Here is a 21,629-nt window from a genome sequence, read left to right as displayed (position 1 = left end):
TAAATATTTGGGAACAATATCATCACACTTCCTGTTTCTTTCTGATTTGTTCAGAATCTGTAATCATTCCCTCAAATGAGCTTAATTCATGCTCATTTCTTTTATCCCTAAATTAAGAAACAAATATTTAGACGATTAGTTGTAAAAGAAGCATATAATGCTTGACATAATTCTTATTATGTCAAGAAGCTTAATTTAATTTAATTTTTTTTAATTTTATTTTGTTAATCACCATACATTGTATCAGTAGTTTTTGATGTAGTGTTTCATGATTCATTGTTTGCGTATAATGCCCAGGGCTCCATTCAGTACGTGCCCTCTTTAATACCCACCACCAGGCTAACCCATCCCCCCACCCCCCTGCCCTCTAGAACCCTCAGTTTGTTTCTCAGAGTCCATATCCTCTCATGGTTCGTCTCCCCCTCCGATTTCCCTCCCTTCATTTTTCCCTTCCTACTATCTCAATTTTAAATTTTAAAAGCCTATTAATGAAGAGATTTTCAGATAAACAGTTATCAGTCTCCCCTCCCCCCTCAAACACCAATGAAACAACAGAAAGGGATTTTTAAAATACCCAAACTCACAATGTAAAAGAGACTAGAAGAGACCACACTACGTGAGAAGTTGCAACACATTTTTGGAAGATCAAAAGTAAATGAACATTTAACAAGGCAGAAAAAAAGTAAAACTAAAAATTGCCTGCAAACAGAGGATACCAAAAAAAGTAAGTTGATTTGTACTACAGAAACCCAGAAAAGTTCAAAAATGAGAAGCATCAGTTAGGGATGAGGGATGGGGTTAAATCCAAAGGCAATATTAAAATCTACATATGGTGCAATTAGACCCCTGGATCCCCCCAACCAGGTGATGATCTCTCCTTCCCCTCAGCTGGTAAACAAGGCTGTATATTCTAGAGAAACTACCAGAAGAAAATGTAGTAAGGTGGATCAAGTAAAAGCCTATACAACAGAGATATACGTAGCTTCTTTTGCTTAGATCTACTGCAGAATTTTAGCAGCCTGACATATATACCTTCTCTCAGCAACCCAGGCTAATTCCCTCCTCGCTTTTTCCTCCCCTAGGAGGAAAAAAAGAGATTTGCCCACGAGAAAAGAGAAGAAGACCTTCAGATCTGACATCTGGGAATCTTCCAAAGGAAATAATCAGACCTCTCTTCTTCACCTTACCATGAGTTCTCCCAATAAAATCACAAAGTTTCTAATCAACTTCTTGTTGCCTCATTTTGTGTGTGTGTTTACATATGTATGTGTGTGTGTGTGTGAGGGAGAGAGAGAGAAAGAGATAAACAAGGATCAAAAAAGACAAGAACAAAGAAGTGAAAATACAAAGTTGAAGGACAGAAAAAGTTAAGAAAACTAGGGGCTCAAACTAAGAGGTCCAGAGCCTGAAGTAGGGTTCTAGTAGAAGAGCTTCTGGAAAAGAGAAAATGAAAAGAATAAGAGAAGAATAAATCGTGCACTCTAGAATGAAAGATAGTGGTTTGAAAGAGACCACACCAAGAGCTCAGTGGAAGGAAAGAAGAAAGGAAGAGGAGAAAAGAAAGGACAATAAAACCAAAGCAGGAAAGTGAGATTTCAGACATGGGGGAAAAAGCCCAACCCTACAGTCATCCACAAAGGAAAAAACAGGTCACATTCCAGAGCTCAGGAATCACAGTGGCATGTAAGTTTTTACGAGTAACCCTGGAAGGTTGAAAACATTAGAGCAAGGCCTTCAAAACTCTGAAGAACAATTTCTACCCCGGAATTCTAAGGCCAATAAAGTTACTAATCTATCAAGAGGGTTAGACAAAGGCATTTTCAGACTTGCAAAGACCCCAAAACCCTACTTACTAGGAAAGAAAACTTATCTCAGGAAGCTATTAGAAGATACATAATTCCTCAAAATGGAGGGAAACTAAAAACCAATGAAAAAGAAAGAAAGAAAGAAAGACAGAAAGACATATATACATACATGAAATCCCAAGCCAGGGAATCCAAATCAGGAGAGTAACACAGACATTCACAAACCAATGCCAACAGCCATGAAGCTAGCCTAATATGCAACCACTCCAGATTACAGCAAGATTATGGCTGGATAGACAACTCTTAAAAAAAGAAGAACTGAATGATCACCTACTGTTTCATGCTGAGAGAAGATTCACAGTGAACCATTAAATGGGGAAATTATTAACTCTGAGGAAAACAAATTTGAACGAGAACAGTAATGTAATCTTACCGACTCAGTTGTAAACGATAATAAAAAAGAACACACTGAAAAGATACGATGTCTCCTTTAAATAGTATGACTCCCTATTAATAGAGAGGTTTCCGGAAGTATGCCCACAATACAAAAGCAAAGGACTTCTACAGCATTCTGAACTAAATCGCAACTCAAAGTCTTGCTGCCAGATCAGAAACAGTTGAAAAGCTCATGAAAAACCAAGAAATCGGACATTTCTTTAAAGAACAGAGCTTTGCGTCTCTATAGGTTAAAGAATCAGGGACACCTTTCAAGGTCAGCCTAAGTGTCTGGCTCAAGAACAAAGACACTTTAGAACACCAAAACAAAATTCATTTTTAGTAGACAAGCAACTCAACAGCATTTATTATTAATTTCTTGAAATATTCCAGAACAAACAGCCAATATCTCAGCTATAAACATCCAGCTTGAGGAGAATTATACTAGTGCATTTCCAGGGGTGGGGGTGGGGGGTGGGGGCCCACACAGAGATTCAGTTCAACCACAGCTATTACCGCTACGCTCTGTTGAGAATCCTGTCTCCCGTGAATCTCTAACTTAAGGAGACGTACCACAACCATCAGGTGCACAAGGTAGGATGTGGGACTGAGGAAAAGATTAAATACGTCTGAACTTTAAGAAGTACAATAATGCAAGCTCTGGAAGATGATCTCACTCAGCAGGATTATTCACTAGAGTCAAAAGGTAGAAATGCCCCAGTGTCCATCAACGTATGAACAGATAAACAAGATGCCATATATAAGTTCAGTATTATTCAGCCTTAAAAAGGAAATTGTGACACATACTACACATGGATAGAGTGTGAAGACGTTATGTTGAGTGAAATAAGCCAGACACAAAAGAACAAATACTGTATAATTCTGCTTATACGAGGTGCCTAGAATGACCAGATTCAGAGACGAAGTAGAACCAAGGCCAGCAGGAAGAGGGAGGGGAAGTTAGTGTTTAACGAATACACTTTGAGTTGGAGAAAATGAAGGCGTCCTGGAGGTGGACGGTAATGGCGGCTGTACAGTAATGTGAATATACTTAATGCCAATGAGCTGTACACCTGGAAATGGTTAAGATGGTGGTTAAGATGGTAAATGTTGTGTTATGTATATTTAGAACAGACAGTCAGAAAGAAAAAGTTTGCAGCAGTAAATCTAAATCAGCCAAAAGTTAAAAGACCCCTTAGTATTTCACACATCTGGTGTTTTCAATTTTGGAGTACTACTTTGTACCTATAAATATTTCTACCATGACTGCCATTTTGTGAAAGTGCTCTACCACAGAAGTGTAGAGATTCCAAATTACGAGACCATCAAAAAATCTCAGAGATGAGGAAAAAAACTTTTAAGCTCATGTAGACTCATGGTTTTCACACTTAGGAATTAACCAGAGGTGTCCTAAGGGGCTACTTTAGGGAATGAGGGCAGTTAAGACTATAGAGCTCTCTCCCTCCTCAGAAACACTTAGCCTACGAGGCTTGTCCATAACATTTTATTTGAAGAAAGTAGCCCAAACCTGGCTTTCTCTCGCTCCCCTAATTCACCATCTAAAAGAATGAAAGTCACGGGGTGCCTGGGTGACTCAGTCGGTTAAGCATCCAACTCTTGATTTCAGCTCAGGTCACGATCACAGGGTCTTGAGATCGAGCCCAAGTCGGGCTTTGCACTGGGCGTGGAGCCTGCTTAAAATTCTCTCTCTTGGGGCGCCTGGGTAGCTCAGTCGTTAAGCGTCTGCCTTCTGCTCAGGTCATGATCCCGGGGTCCTGGGATCAAGCCCCAAATCCAGCTCCCTGCTCCGCGGGAAGCCTGCTTCTCCCTCTCCCACTCCCCCTGCTTGTGTTCCCTCTCTTGCTGTGTCTCTCTCTGCCAAATAAATAAATAAAATCTTTAAAAAAAAAAAAAACCTCTCTCTCTCCCTCTGCCACTCCCCTCCCATTCCCAACTCCCTCTCTCTTTCAAAAAAATAAATAAAATAAAATTACGAAAGTCACTTCTAATTCAACACATGAATTGACATCAAAGCACTAAGTGACACACTCAAGGTCACAGAGATGATGCTGATGATGCTGAGCTAGAAACCAGGACTTCAATATTAACTAAAATGGTTAATTCAAAATAATAAAGTTTAAAAGATAAGGTATCCATAATTTCACTGGGAATAGTGGCTAGATAATTTGTAGTTGCTCTATGCTTTACCATAAAGCTCTACTGGGTAGAGTTATCATGAAATTAAGAACACCACTAGTTATTAACTGGGGACTTTAAAACTTCTTTAAAACTACTTCCTAGATGTTCGATAGCACAAGTGAGCCTTTTGTGCTCAAATGTAATGAAGATAAATGAGATCCCAGACATCTTCTTGGTCTCAACAAAGAGATTCCTTTAAACTTAGAACATATGGTTTCAAAATGTTTAGCTCAAGCCCCAAAATGTATCTGTCCTCATCATTATTTATTTCTCATGTCAGCATTGAAGCTAATGTTTCTTCTTGTACAATTCTGATATGCTGGGAAGATGAAAGGGCTGTTCTTTCAGGGTAACAGTTGTACTTGGTGCACTCTCAACGATTCGGTGCGCCGACAGCACTCACACAGTTACTCAGTGGGATGAAAGCACAGACCTAACAGTAGAATACCTAACTTCTGTTCATGCCAAATTTATATACAGAACAAGACCGTAGCACAAGTCTGCCATATTTATAACAATACCCCTGTGGTACCAGGGAGACCTATAGCACCTCCTATAATTCAATCCTGAGAGAAATTAAAACGTAGCCACACATTTTTCCTTTAGCTTTTCCTTATATACTCTTTATGTTTACAGCTTAATCTTTCATTTAAAGAGCCAACGGACAAATGTTAACATCTGCTACATCCAGGTAGTAGTTTCAAGAGTTTCTATTACAATACCTTTTTCTATTTTAATGTGTGGGAAATACTTATAATTTTAACCAGTGATAATTAAGAACCTACATTTCCTGTTCAGGTTGTCTCCTCACTCTCTAAGGACTCACAGGAAAAGAACAATGGAAAAAAAAAAAAAAAAAAAGAAGAAACAATGAAGAAACAGAGATTTCGGCAAATTTCTGAATGCCTGAAAGCAGACAAAAATGTGTAGACAAAGCAAAAACTAATCAACTCCAAGAGAAGGGACTTCATAGTCTCAAAGACTTATTAGCCATCTGCAGTGGAGGACCTTCTTTAGATCCTGCTTCAAACTATAAAAAAAAAATTTTTATGAAGTAACCTACTTATATGATGATATTAAAGAATTATTTATTCTACTAGATATAATAATGGTATTGTGATTATGATTTTAAAAAGGAGTCCCTATCTTTTAGAAATATATGTCGAAATAGTTATAGATGGAATCATGTCTGAGGTTTGGTTAAAAATAAGGAGGGTGGAGGAACAGATAAAACCAATTAACCACTGAACATTAACTACTGAAGCTTCTAAAGCTGATTGATAAATACATACAGATCCATCTATCACTCTCTAGTTCTGGATATATTTGCAACTTACCATAATAAGCAGTTAAAAAAAAAAAAAAACAACAGTAATGGGGCGCCTGGCTGGCTCAGTCAGTGGAGCGTGCAACTCTTGATCTTGGGGTTGTGAGTTGGAGCCCCACGTTGGGTGCAGAGATTACTTAAAAATAAAATCTTAAAAAAAAATTCATCTTCATTAAAATTTGAACCCTGCCCATCACTTAAAAAAAAAAAAAAGAAAAAGGAGAGAATTCCCTTAAAAAAAAAAGAATGAAACAGTAATAGAGAAAAGTACTACCCATAACACATTGTAGGAGGGGAACATGCAGCAGAGATGAGAAATAAACAATGATCCCAACAGGGCTGTAGAGAGGATGCAAAGTTGAAGGTATGAACACCTAGAAGCAGAAGAGTTCATTAAAATTCTTTCTGTAAGAAAGGTCTAGTCAGTTCTTCCTTTTCTCTCCACCTTCCCCCCAAAATAGAAAGAGGGCATATCTTTAAGGAAAATAAACATATTATCTGGAGAGAATGAGTCCTCCTAGGGTGAATGTTGGCCCTACTCATTCAGGCATTTGAATATTCCTGACCTAACAGCCAGCTCTCAAACCATTCACAGAAAAGCAGTCAAGTCCACCAGTTGACCACCTATACCAGAGCTACCAATCAGCCTTCTAATTTCCTCATCCTCAACTATCAGTAGACAACCAAGAATTACAAGACACATGGAAAAAAACTAATACAAAGAACAAAGACAAAGATTAAAGAAAAACTGACCCTTGAAGAAATGGACTGCCTAGTGGATAGAGAAAGATCTTCAAAATTCCAGATTTTACAACCATAAATTAAGAATAAGATACTAAGAAGAAGCCACAATCAACTCCTGGAAGTTAAAATCAATTGCCAAAATAGAATATTTCATAGAAGGATTGGAAAATAAAGGGGGGCGCCTGAGTGGCTCAGTCAGTTAAGCATCCAACTCTTAACTTCGGCTCAGGTCACGATCTCAGGGTCATGAGACTGAGCCTGACATGAGACTCTGCACTGCAAGTGCAGCCTGCTTAAGAGTCTCTCTCTCCATCTCATTCTGCCCCTCCCCTGCCCCCCTCCCCACCCCAGTCATGTGCGCTCTCTCTCTTTCTAGAAAGGAAGAAAGGAAAAAAGGAAGAAAGGAAGAGAAAGAAAGAAAGAGAGATCTAGAGGGAGATCTATAGAAAAAGAAAACAAAAAGATAAAAAGTATGGAAAAAAGTCACAGACCCAGGAAATTCAGAAAGTCCAATGTCCAAACAACAGGAGACTAGGAAAAACATGAAGGAATCAATCAAAAGAAAAGCAAAATTTTCTCAGAAACAGATACATGAATCTTGAAACTAAATTCTAGTGTACAGAAAGATGATCCAGACCTAGATGTATCTTCATATAACTACAGAACACCAAGAATAAAGAAAAAAATGCTAAAAGTTTCCAGTGACAGAAATAGGTAATCTATAAGTAACATCTCTGCTATAATTAAACAGATCTATACATAGTCCCCAAAACTGATCTTCTACATCCACTCACCAGAATGCCATTCTCCCCTCTCTACGTGTCTTCAAAACCTAATTCAAATCTTGTTCCTCTGTGAAGTGTTTCACCAAGCTGTTTATCCTAAAGTGATCTTACCCCCTCCTGCACCACCCATTTGACATTCAATCTGGATCACCTTATGCCTCACTTCTTGAATTGCTATACCCAACTTTATTTCTTAGAATTTTATTTAAACTGTCGGTTCTCAGAAAATAAGGTCACGGTCTTAAAATTTTAAATCTTCTACAGACTCTGCACCCGGGAGACATCAAATGCCAGACGGATGTGAAGGTAGTTCCTAGGGCATATCTTAACTTCATTTAGTTGCTTACATTTCATCTTATCTTTTCCTAAATTCATGAGCAAGTTTTCTATTTATATCTGTAACTAAAATTCAAGGACATTTTAGAAGGAGGAAATACAGCTAAGTGACACAGAGGTATCTTTTTGAAACACTCACATACTGCAAGTTATATTTTCTAATTGCAAACTACCCGTCCCAGACAGTGGCCGACAGTGGCTTTTACTGCCTGATAGTACAACTCAAAGGAGTAACACAGAAGGATCCCTTATGGAAGGGGGTAGGGAGGTCAAGGAGATATGCTGCCCTAAGTAGTGAAACAAATGTCTTTGACCAGTATCAATGCTAGTAGTTACCCGTTCCTGATCTACATAATAACAGACCAGTGCAATAATAAAATTCAAAGGAGGTCTGGATCTAAAATTTTTACATACCAGAATCAAAATCTAAAGATTCTTTTAAAAAAAAATATATATATATTATTTATTTATTTGACAGAGAGAGACACAGCGAGAGAGGGAACACAAGCAGGGGGAGTGGGAGAGGGAGAAGCAGACTTCCCGCTGAGCAGGGAACCTGATGCGGGGCTCGATTCCAGGACCCTGGGATCATGACCTGAGCCGAAGGCAGATGCTTAACGACTGAGCCACCCAGGCGCCCCTAAAGATTCTATCATAAAGTAAAAATGCTTATTACCATGTCCTCTCAAACTTTTAACATGTGCTGGGAAGAGACAAAAGATAAGAACCCTAGGTGGTTATAGGAATATTATGAAGTGGTATGTTTAAAAAAAAAAAAAATTGATCGACTCAAGCTTTGGAAGAAAGCTTTTTTTCACCCAGTTTACTATTTGGGGGAGAAAAAAAAGATCTTGTCCATGAATTCCCTAATACATGAAACTCTCAAAGGAAGAGAGTATAAGTACGTAAATGTTTTTGCAATTCTAAATGAAAGTCAGGTTGTCTTTGTGTCCAAAAGAGATTAAAAAAAAAAAAAAGAAAGAAAGAAAGAGCTGTTAAGTCTGGCAATAACTACATATCTTTTCTTTCTTAGACTTTGAATACGTGGTTCAGCTAGCTATCAAGGAAACAGAAATAGACCATGTTCAAGAATTAGTTTTGTACTAGCTTTCCCTAGAAATTCTAGGAAATGAGGAAGGAGGTTCTTTTAAGAATGTTTCCTTGCTGCCAGAGCTCTGACTAATTAAGAGGTACTAAGAGTTTCCTTCCTCAACATAGCCCCCACTCGATGTTTCAAAGGAGGTAAAGAGGCTAGGACTCTAAGCTGAGCTCCAACAAGAAATCTCATTATGATTGTATAACTTAATAAAATTAAAAGACACGATTCCCAGGCAAATGAACTGTTACTCCAGTTTTCATCTGTTTTAAAGTTACAGGTGAAAGTCTAAAAGCATGTACACACATCCACATTGCTCCCTTCTGCACACTGATGTTTTAAAAATCACAATACATTTTCAGCATTCCTACTGCAGAACACTCTACCTTCTACCAATTTGTTACTGTTTGCAAATACACTGTATGCCAGATGTCAAAAGGAAAGGAACCAGCAATAAATGTGCCCTTTTGGGGAAGCATAAATATATGTGTCGTCTAATAAGGCTTGAATAAAAATTGTTGAGGAATTATTAAAAACTACAAGATAATATACTCTCACCGCTTTTTTAACCAGACCTCCCATCGTTTGCTTTATTGTTCTCGATACCAGAAGTACGTAAGAATTATTTTTATGGGTATATATAAATGCAGAGCCACCGGCTTTGACCCTTCATGCTCCTGATAGGTCTTACGGGGGAGGAGGGAGGCATCGTCATTTAATACATCACTTCAAAGGTCTATAAGTATTACTCTGATAGTATTGTTTTAAATTAACAGATGTTTCTAAAACTTTAAGTGACCTTCAGTGAGATGCTAAAACATCATTTTTGTATTTTAATAAAAAATATTTAGGGAAAAAGTATGTGCATATATTTAGGGAATGATCTCAAAGTAATCACTGATACCCGTACACCGACACACACACATTCCTTCCGTGTACTGTGACGTGAACACCTCACAGGAGTGTCATCTATCCGGGACGGGGCTCTGCTTGATCACCCAATAAGCGGGGACGATTTGTGCAGGTGCACAGGGGAGAGGTACGTTTCCTAAACACCACTTACAATTTAACTGGAGATCCAGAAGGAAAGCTTTAAACAATATTCTCAGAGTTCAGTGAGAGAAAAACTGAAAAGATACCAACATATCCAGATCTTCCGCTCTTTTCCCCCCCAAGTAAACTTTAACAAGGAAAACTGTGTGCACCTACTTCAGGCTACAGAATCAACAGCTTTCTACTTAAGTTCAAAGAGTAATATTTCAAATGGCCCATAAGATAATGGAAATACCAACACCTCGACTTGGAAAAATTCATAAAATACAATTAACTTTGAAACCTCTGCTTGAGTTGAGCCTTTTAGTTGATTACCAGGAATACTCACATGTGTGGGTTTTGAACTCCTGTAGGGTTGGGATTCAGAGTAAACCTTGCTGTAGATTTGAAAGGTGGATTTGCAAAATTCAACTTCAGTGCTTTGCGTTTACCTAAGAAATAACAAATAAAAAGTAAAAGTTTCAAGTACTATAAAACAGATACTATTCTGAGGGCATAAGAAATTCACACCAAAAAGCAGAAAAATTTGTTTTAACATACAGTTAATATCATATTTTGAAAGGCAACAAAGAATTTCTCAGAATTAAGAAAAAGTAAATAGAAATGAACTAAAGTTGTTATTAACCACAAATCACCCATTATGCTCCAATACAATAGAAAACAATGCTTCAAGTTTATATTGTTCAGAGATGCTAACACTTCTGCAAATGAAAATACCTCTATAAAAATCATATACCTCAACAGATACACTGAAAATACTAAAATATTACCACCTTTCCAGGGTTACACTTCAACGCCTTCATTTAATAAAATGATTTTCCCTCAAACATAATATGAACAACTGAGTGAAGAATCCGAGAAGCAGTTTACAACCATAACGAGCTAAAAAAAAAACAAAACAAAACCATCATGGCACTGTCAGCTTGAAGTTGGTAACACGGGTATTTCAAATAATCACTTATTTGGAGCAATTTCTTTGGGATAGGGAGGTAAGGTAACACTGTTTTATATCATACAAACAAAACATGTCTGGTACAGAAAAGCCGGAAAATTCAGAAAAGATAAAGAAAACAAAAATATACAAAATATTATATATACACCTACAGAATATATGGGTTTTTAAAAATATTTGTATATTACATACATTTCTAAGTCCAATTATCCCAGAATAATCATTGTCTCTTAGAAACTACTGCCCTTATGTAGATACACATTTTTTTCTCTACAATTAAAATCAGACCACAATACGTTTTGTAACATGCTTTGCTCATTGACCATGACTATGTCAATAAATCTTAAAAATCATTTCTTTGGGATTGTACTGTATGGAGACACAGGTATATTAAGGATACTTTTCCAGCATATACTCTTCACAGTTTATTATGCCTTTATCTACCTTCTCAAACAACTCCTCTGCAATCCAAACACTTTCCCACCCCAGTGGATCTGGAAGATGTATGAAGGGGCTCATTCTGTTCGGCCTGGTGCTTTCGGTGAGATCTGCAAGTCTGAATGTGCCATACCAGTTGGGCAGGACCGCAGACAAGAGCACAGAGCTCCTGGCCGTGGCTCCTGGATCAGCTCTCGGGGATGGGCCTGTCTGCAGGATAACGTGAATTCCCAAGAAGACCAGACACATTTTCAGAAGTAAGCATACTACAACCTGAATTTCCCATGTAACTTGCCCATTCAGGTACCAAACATATATTTTATTTTTTAAAGATTTTTATTTATTTATTTGACAGAGAGAGAGCACAAGTAGGCAGAGGGGCAGGCAGAGGGAGCGGGAGAAGCAGGCTCCCTGCTGAGCAGGGAGCCCGGTGCGGGGCTCGAACCCAGGACCCTGGGATCATGACCTGAGCCGAAGGCAGATGCTTAACGACTGAGCCACCCAGGTGCCCCCTCTACAGAGTTGTAAATGTTCCTGGTTATCAAATTATTAAAGAGAAATAACTTTAATTTATGCCAAGACAAATTTGTTTGAAAATAATAATGGAAAAAAATCCCATTTATAATAGTAGCAAAAAATAAATGTAGCCAGAAATATGTAGCATCTTTATGAGGAAAATGGTAATATTCTCCTGAGTAACTTAAAAATCTTTAGTACGTGAAGGGACTTAACATTTCCCGATGATAAGAACCTATTCTGTAAGAGGTCAACTTTCCCCAGATTAGATTTATATCAATTTTAACACATATCCTCATAAGAGTTTTAAATTAAGTTTTATTTGACAGCAAGTGGAGGAAGGACAGTCAACCTATACGTGCAAAAGGTACTCTTTTTACAGCAAACTGGGCTGCATTGAAAAGCCAACTCTGTACATTACCAAAAAAAACCACCAAAACTTAAAAAAATTTAAATGAAAGCTGGGGAAAATCCTTCCAATACAAAATGAGAAATTCTAAATATAAAAAGACATCACACAAGTCAAGAAAAATAGAAAAATTGGCAAGGGTATGAACAGTAAAGCAAAACAGAAAAAATTATGAAAGGCACTCACTAACACCAAAAACAGTTAGAAGTTTTATTTATGCAAGGGGTGCCTGGTCTGTTAAGTCCGGTAAGTGGCCGACTCTTGATTTCGGCTCAGCTCATGATCTTGGCTCAGGTCATGATCTCAGGGTCCTGGGATTGGGCCCCACATCAAGCTCCCTGCTCAGTGAAGGGTCTGCTTGGGATTCTCTCTCTCCCTCTCCCTCTGCCCCTTCCCAAACCCCCCCACCCTCCACGCACTCTCTCTCTCAAATAAATAAATAAAATCTTAAAAAAGAAAAAAAAAAAGGTTTTGTTCATGTGAAATTGGCAAAGCTTAGGTCTCATTTTATACATACACCAATTTTTTTCAATGATAATGTGCTAATCAATGTGACAGGTAAAAGAATCACTAGTACAATACATTGCTGGTAAAAAAGTAAACTGAGAGAAGTTTTTCTCATGAAAGGTTCAGCAATATACAAGAAAAAACTTTTCATGAAAATGCTCTTTTGCTTCTTAGAAATGTGTCTTCGGGAAATTTAGAGGCAGAGGACTGTCCCCAGGTCTTGCAACCTAACGGAATCTGCCTGCTAGATTTGGAAACTGCTTGGGTCCATGGCCTCCTTTCTTCCTTCAGTGTTCTCCCATTTTGAACCAGTCTCTCTAGAACCAGGTTCCAAAGCCTGACCCACCCCGGTGGTTTGGAAGCAAATGACCTGTCTTGTTTCCAGGTCTGCAGAGGGAGAGGAATTCTGTGTCACAATGGATCGTGCTCCGTCTCGCCCACACCTGATACGGATGATTCTGAGGAGGAGACTGGAGCCTGTCGAGCAGATGGTGTCTAGATCAGATGTGGGTTTGAGCTGACACTGTAATGAGCTGACACTCCGGGGGATGCCGGAGCAGGGTGAATGTACTTTGTGCACGGGTCGGATGTGTACTGTGAGATGTAAGTGAAAATGGTGGCCCTCAAAGACACCAGGTCCTAACCGATTCCTGGAACCTACGAATGTTACTTTATAGGGCAAGGTTTCTGGAGATAAAAATAAGGTAAGGACCTTTGTAATCATAAATCTGAATGAGCTCAATGCCCAGAAACTCCCCAAATCAAAAGCTGAATACCAACTGTCACGTGGTGTGTCTGAAACCACGACAATCTCTATATGGTGAAAAACTGAAAACACACTAGGATCAAAGGCAGGACAATAACAGAACAAAGAATCATCATGAAAACCATCCAGAGAAAAACACCAAAATTGGCCCTTTCTTCAAAAGCTGAATTTGAGGGGACAGTAGCTAACCTCTGCAGGCAGATAAATTCTATTACAACAATGAAAACTCACTCGAACTGCTTCCTTGAAAATAAATATTTATATAAACACACACACAGAGATGCTTTCTCAGCACTGCATTCACATTTAAACAAAAATAAACGGGGGCCTTTAAAGGACATTTCCTGCATAAATGGACAAGCACACAAATGCAGCACAATGTGGCTTCCATAAGTTAGATGTGGACACACTCCACGCTTCAAACACATCTGCAACCATCTTGAGAACTGTCCAAGCATATATTCTGATCGTCTACCAACAAAACGCGCTAAATAATTCTATAAAAGTTCACAGCATAAGCAGAGCTGACTCAGAGCCTGAAACTGGTGCCAGGGGATGTAGGGTAAGGTCAAGTTATGTGGGCTCTTCCAGCAGGTCTCCCCACTCTCCAAAGGATGATCATTTTGAGACTAACTCACAAGGCAGTCTTGAGGAGGAGAAGGAAGACCCCAGTCAGTCAAGAATGAGATTCAGGGAGAGGCAGAAAGAGACAGCTTTTACAATACTTTAGTGAGGCTACCTCTGGCTATTGATGAGCTTTTTTTTTTTCTTTTTTCCCCCCAGCATTTCTTCTTCTCCCATTTCTCTAAGTAAGAAATGTTATTAGGACTCATCCTTCTCATCTTTACTTCTCTTTCTCAAGGTCCCGCAAAACCTAAAGAAATGTTATTAGGACTCATCCTTCTCATCTTTACTTCTCTTTCTCAAGGTCCCGCAAAACCTAAACCCTAAAGGCAACCAACTCATCACTATGCACGCACTTATTTTTAAAGCCAAAACTACAAGCAAATACGACATTAGAGCAACATGGATTTTTTTTTCAAAAGCCTGCAACAACTTCCACAGGGATAAAGGGCATAAGGAAGGAAGTGGTACTACAAATGGCCTGTGGAGATTTTTAGAAGCTAACAGAGATTAAAGTATTAGTACAACAAATGTTGATCAAAAGAGATTATATATTTGTGATTATAATTCCCCCTTTGGTGACAGTGTCACCAAATAATCAATTCCTAACCAGTCAGCAGAGATAAACAGAGCCTCCTCTTTATCTAGAGCAGGACAGAAACCAGGTATGATTAAACATCTTAAATTATTCATATGGAAGGAGCTTCCTGTGAGAGAAGGCTGTCTGCATACTTAAAAACTAAGTTCAGCACCTGATACAGAAAATGCTTTCAAATGTGTATTAGATCAGTCTAACAATAAATTTCACATGGATAGCCCCAGATAACTCAGATGTGGGGCAAATTAGCTAGGATATTTCTGCTGTTTGTATTCTAGAACCCTGATTCTTAAGGACAACAGTCTCTGTCCTCATCCCATCATACTTCCAAGGAACTGCTATATCCCTTAGGGTAATACTGCCCAACTTTCTTATGCCGTGGCTCACACGGAATATAAGGATACCTGTTCAACACACTGGGAGGATCAAAATCACAGTCGGTTCAGCAGCCTCATGCCCCGCTCAGCCACTCCAAAGACTGGGGATTGACCTCTCTGCACCACCCTTGAGGTTCTGGTTTCAAAGCTCTGTCTTAAGAAACCATCCAGAAATTTTAAACAACCTTTCCTACATCATCCATATCCAACTTCTTCTTCAGACTTCTCATGAGAGAAGCAGTATCAAGGATGGGATCTTGAAGAAGATTCTAAACTATGATTCTGAAGAACAAGGATTTATCCAAGCATATCCATACTCACTAAGGCCTGGGAATGTGTTTTGCTTTTCTTCTGACCAGAGAGCAACTCACAGACTCACAGAATACTAACGGTGGAAGGAAGACATCTTTCAACTTTATTTAGCCTTAAGCAAGAGGACAAAGAGCCCTGAATATTCTCCCTCCATTAACTTCTCAAGCAATACAAATCTTTAACATCACTTTCCACAATCAGCTACGCTGACCCAGTAGTTGAGTTCAACCTTGGTCAAAAATTCCATCCAAGAGCAGCTGAGAGTCTACCAACCAATCAACTATGGATGATGACCACTCTCTGCAATCTAGGTTATCCCTCCCCAACCTTCCACAAATGAGGAAAAAGTAGCATTTCCTAAGCACTATCTCTAGTTTCCAAAACATCAAAACCAGCCTGTCCTCAGAGAGATGCTATGTTTACATGGGGTCTGCCTTGTCACCTCTCCCATCCTTCTCAAGCCTGTTCCCATCATCAAATTGTGAGCAATTTTCTGTTCTAAATGTATAACTATCTTGATTTATCTTTGAATTCTACACATCACCTGTAACGGGTAGCTACAACAAAATGGCAGTTCAACAAACATTTACTGAATTAGATTAGATTTTTTTTTTTTTTTACCAACATTGCACTACCTTCTCATACAACCTAGTGGGCTTATTTTCTTTTATATCATAGGAAAGCAAGATTCTGCTATCCTTACAGTAAGAATCAGAGAACCAGAATCTTCCCACCCAACCTGTAAGAATGGAGAGCATCTCCAAACTATTGTAGTCAATCTACATATCTTCAACACCAGTGATTTCACCAAATCTGAAAAAGCAACAGTAAAATTTCTTATTGCCGATGGCAATAAAGATGACTGAAAGATGGGCAATAGATGCATCTAGAAGGTGGCCTTTTTGATATAATGTTAATGGATCACCGTGCTTTATGCGCTAGATTGTTACCAAAAGAGCCACCAATGAATCACCTCTTTACAATGTGACTTTACTGCTCCTCCCATCAAGAGGTGGAGTCCATTTCTGTACTTCTTGAATCAGGCTGGGCTTTGGACTCGCTGTGATCCCAAGAATATAGCAGAAAGGATGTCGTAGGACTTCCAGAGCTAAGCCTTCCACGTTCACCCTCTTGCCAAGTGACCAAGTCTAAAGATGAAGCAGCTCAGTCTAGCTTCCTTGATGATGAAAATCCACATGCAACAAGAGGTCCAGAGATCCCAGCCATCCCATCTGAGCTTAGTCTCCACCAACAGACCTACTAGCTAAATGCAGACGTGCTACAGAGCCCAGGCGAGACCAGCACAACCACCAGCCAACTAACAAACAGAATCATAAAAATTAAACAGCTGCTCTTTAAAACCACTACTCAGAAGCCAAAGGAGCTAGGGAGGAAGCATCAAAAAGCAGTAAGAATCAGTCCCTCTTAAGGAAGCCCCACTGCCCCCACAAGGGATCTCCTAGAACCTAGCACAGGAAAAAGTGAGAACTAGCACTACAGTGAACAAGTCGCTCGTAGAACACCTTCAAAAACATGAGTGACTGACCTACCAGGAACCAGAGCATCCCACCAGGGACGGAGGGAAAAAGACTGCCTGAAATTCTCATTTCTCTCTTGGCTCTAACTCTTAGTACCTCATTTTCAAAACAGAGTACCCAAAGTCACTTGTTAAATTATCTGCAATCACTGGTTATAAAATGAGGAACACACAATTTCAACTAAGCAACTTTATATTCAAACAATCTCAGAAATGAGGAAATAAAGTGGTAGACAAGAACTTACCCCCATTCCCTTTCCTACCACAATTCCTACAGTGGTGAGTGCCCTAACTTATTTGATAAGCTCAAGAGAACAAGACAGGAAGGATGTGAGACTCGGAATCGGAAGAAACGGATGACTTTGTCAGTTCCTTCCCAGACTGGAGGCTCAGGCAACCTGAATATTAAATGGGTCCCTGTCAGCTAATACTGTATTGTCCGTCTCCTCCTCCAGCCTGATACAAAAGAGTGAACGAGTTCCAAAAATTTATAAAAATCTCACTTAGAACTCTGAACTCCCATCAAGAAAAGAAAACACGGTCACTCGTCCATGCAGCTAAGCAGTTTGGAAACTGGACTGTTCTGAGTTTAAGAAACAAACAAAAATATGCCGACAGGCCCTTTCGGCACCCAGTTCAACACGTTTGTGTGCAAGATGGACTCGGGGCGGGTGGGGGGTAACTGGCGCGGCCAGAGGTGCAGAAAGATCACACTTACACACCAGCTGTCGTGCCAGGTAATACAGACAAAAAGACAGACACGGCAGCTGACCTGTCCACAAAGGCTGTGCTGTTTGGTATCCTAGCAAAATTAAAAAGGAACATGGTAGGAGGCGGCTAAATGGCAGGAATAGGGGAGAAAATTACTTCTGCTAGGTGCCAAATGACTATCACTGAAATACTGATCAAGATAAAACAGGCGTGCTTCTCTGGTCAAGCAGCCGACACACCCGTAAAACCAAGAGAAAAACAGTCCCTTACCGACCTGCAGTGTGACGCCCGTGCTGGGGATTCACACGCCTTAAAAGTGCAATGGCTGGTAAACACTAACTATGAAAAAATGGTAACTACTCTGATATTAGCTGTAAGTATTAAAACCTAATTGAAAAGTTAATTAAATTATTAAATTCCCTAAAAAGGAAAAAACTGGAATGTGCCTGATACCTTTTAAGCCAACAAAATATATGAGCAACAAAGAAAGAAAGAAATTCAGCTTGCTTTGAAGATTCCTTTTAACTCCTGTGCCAATAAAAATCCCTGTTCTTACCCAAAGCCAACACCCCAATGGTGTCCAATCAGAAGCTAGGAAAACCAATAGGGAGCGGTAAAGGCAGGCTACCTAGTCTTGAGACTCAGCTCCACCACGGATTAGCTGTATACTCTTGGGCAAGTGCCTTCACTCTCTGCCACAGTCCCCATTCCTGCCACATGGGACTAACAGTCCCCTCCTCAGAGCAGGGTGGCAGGAGCAAAGGTGTTACTGTGGACGACAGGGCCAGCTGTCACTCACTGGCTCCCACCTTGTATTACCAGTTGTATCTGGGTTTACAGTGGCAAGGTCCCGAACCAGGGTGGGAGGTCACTGACACCCGTGCTTCCTAAACGTTAAACATTCTCCTCACCGGACAAGCTTGGGCCTCGGGGACTCTGCTGCCAAAGAAAGAACCGAAATAATTCACTTTCAACCTTGCCCACCTCTGGCAGATGATTCATACAGCTCTCCCCGGGTAGAGAGATTTTTGTAATCTGGAATATCAAGGACTCTGTCAGTCCTCTGTCAGTGCCTGAAGGGGCACACTGCTCTGACACAAAGATGTAATAATTTCTAGCAGATTCTGTGGACTCCAGGCAAAGGCAAAGGAAGCATTTTACTTGTTGGAGACTGCATTTTACTAGGAGACCTTGTTTGGTTAACAAAAATCCTCAGGGAGAGTGTGAAGGCTGAAAAGCCCCCAACTCGCTCCCAAAGGGGATCATCCAACAAAGAAAAAAAAAATTTTAACTCATCTTCCATCATAGTAAAATGGAGAGTTTAACAAGTTTCATGGAATGAAGCACACAATATGCCCTAACATCCTCCCGAACCTAACATTAGAAACTCATACTGATTCTTCATTCTCGGATTCCACTAACCATCAACTCTGACATTGATTACATGCCCCTCTATGGTCACCAGTAATTTTGCCTCAATGATGCTCAATGTCACTATTATGAGTTTCTACAGGTGGCCTCCATGCCTAGAATTAGACCTTACGTGTAAATCCTTAATGTCCATTCAGTAAACAAATGCACAGAGGCAAATAAATGAACAAATTATTGCTGTGAATATAAACTGCCCCACTTTCTGGAGGACAATATCTTGCAAACATTTCAAAATGTCCTTAAAGATTAATGCAGTAATTCCATTTCCTAAGAAGTCATCCTTTAGGAAGTTAAAGATTATGCAAAGAAAGTTATTCAAAGTAGTGATATTTATGTTAAATTAGATGAAAAATCATCCATAACTGGAATACTACACTACCACCCAAAAAACACCATAAAAGACTACTGATGTGAGGAAATGTTATTAATAGTAAGGGTCTTTTTTTTTCAATCAAGCAGTAAATAATGTGTCTGATAAATTATTTTAGTGAAGCATATGTGCATATAACCATTTATAATATACACACAGGTCATTCTCCAAAAGTTCAACTGGTGATTAGTTCAAGGTGCTAGAATTATGGGTGTTTTTTTTTTTTTTTTTTTTTTTACTTTTCTGTGTTTCCGTTTTTATACACTAAGCATTTACTGTTTCTGTTTCAATTATAACCTCCTTGATACTCAAACCAGATTTTTCTAAGAGACCAATCTGTTCTCTAAACCCAAACTTACTGAGGCCTAGAGAACAAGTAAAATGGCCTTAAAAATACAAATACAGGTGGGGCGCCTGGGTGGCTCAGTCGTTAAGTGTCTGCTTTCGGCTCAGGTCATGATCCAGGGTCCTGGGATGGAGCCCCGCATCGGGCTCCCTGCTCGGCGGGAAGCCTGCTTCTCCCTCTCCCACTCCCCCTGCTTGTGTTCCCTCTCTCGCTGTGTCTCTCTCTGTCAAATAAACAAAATCTTAAAAAAAAAAAATACAAATACAGGCACTTTCATATTTCTGCTCATACAACTCGGGACATTTCCATACCCCTAAAACCTGGTAATATTTCACAAATGATATCTTTTGAGATTTTTTTAAGGTGTATCAGCTAAAGTTAACAATATTTTAATCTCCAGCAAAACAGGAAAACCTTATCCAACACAATTCCTTCCCTCCAAAATTCACGCACCAATGATTTTGGAAGCACAGCCTCCATGGGAATCTGAGAGTGGGAATTCCAGGTACACACCCACCTTGAGAAGGTTCCAACGGATACCCAAGAGCTGCCACCCGTTACTGCCAGCACAGGTCCACCCGGTTCAGGGGAGAAGAGAAAGAATGTGCTAGTAATTCTGAGCTCTTCATTTGTCTCCAGCTCATGTAGAGTTCTCTTTTCTACCACCGCCCTTCACAACTCTTTCTTCATACAACAGACCTGACCTGGGGGCGCCTGGGTGGCACAGCTGGTTTGAACATCCGACTCCTGGTTTCTGCTCAGGTCGTGATCACAGGAACCTGAGTTCGAGCCCCGTGTCAGGCTCCATGCTCAGCCCAGAGTCTGCTTCTCCCTCTGGCTCTGCCTCTCCCCTGCTCTCCTTCTCTATCAGATAAATAAATAAAACCTTAAAAAAAAAAAAAAAGGCCTGACCTGCTACACACCTGCACAAATTGCATTCCCACAGACACACAGCTGCTGTTAGGGTGCTGAGGGTCCTAGCCAGGAAGGGGGGATGTTCACAGCACAGCGAGTCGGTAAAGGTACCCAGCACCCTGTCTGGGTGCTCAGAACACTTCAAATCCATGTCATGCCTAAAACGGCCAAACCCACAAGGCATTTACACTAAGCCTTAAATCTCTGAACATATCAGCAGGGGCCCCACGGAGACAAGTGAGACATAACGCTGTGTTGATCAAACCCAACAAAAGTTGCTGTGCAGGATGGTCAGTGATCCTTCCTTCTGTGATACACACAGGCCGTGTGGTGACCTCTGCCTCCCAATCAGACCCCTCGACATTCTATTTAAGCTCTTCATCAGCTCCCCAGGGTTTCAAGTTACTATCTGACCACGTACCAGTAGCAAGATACTAGGATTTCTGGAAAATCATACACATGACGGACTCATACTTCTTGGTAGCCATCTTTCTAGTGGGACAAGGCACATAACACGTACACTTATAAAAACTGGGGCAAGGAAAGTCACAAGGCTCGTTCTGGCTGTCACCAACAGCCCAGAGCCCACGCCATTAGCTTCCAGCCCGCCTCACCATCCAGTGGAGGCACACATCACAGAGCAGAGACTCTCAGAACAGATGGCCTGAACTCTAACAAGGAACCAAAGTGCCCACTGGTCTCAGGCCACATTTATTCTTCCTGCCTGGGAAACCCCACAACATCCTATCACTACCATTTTAACTTCCAGCCCCCCATAAATGAAACAAGCACGTTAACCGTATTTCCTAACTACGCCATCAGCATTGTTTCAATCAGTGCTTCAAACCTTTTTTGTATGTGCCGTGATGTGGAGGAAAGAACACTTGTACAACACAGGGGAGGAAACACAAGCCTGTTCTTGGCTAAAGGCCACTGACCTGAGCTCCAGCGAACAGCTCCAGGCCACAGGCCAAGGCGAGCCACATTTCAGCTGACAGGTAACATCTTCACAGTAGCACCCAAACTGAGGAGCCACTAAA

The 21,629-nt window shown here is 40.1% G+C and overlaps 1 protein-coding gene across 2 annotated transcripts in view; it reads right to left on the bottom strand.

Moving 5' to 3' along the window:
- MAP2K4 (mitogen-activated protein kinase kinase 4) overlaps window positions 1-21,629 on the bottom strand; it is a 137,048-nt gene that overhangs the window by 93,173 nt on the left and 22,246 nt on the right. For both annotated transcript variants that reach the window (XM_078067930.1, XM_078067931.1), the window contains one exon: window positions 10,109-10,211. In XM_078067930.1, coding sequence (XP_077924056.1) covers window positions 10,109-10,211 — 103 coding nt within the window. The remainder of the gene's footprint in view (window positions 1-10,108; window positions 10,212-21,629) is intronic.

This window comes from Halichoerus grypus, chromosome 2, assembly GCF_964656455.1.
Source record: "Halichoerus grypus chromosome 2, mHalGry1.hap1.1, whole genome shotgun sequence".
NCBI lineage: Eukaryota > Metazoa > Chordata > Mammalia > Carnivora > Phocidae > Halichoerus > Halichoerus grypus.
The sequence above is the reverse complement of the archived record's forward strand: the minus strand, read 5'-3'. Positions and strand labels throughout refer to the sequence as shown.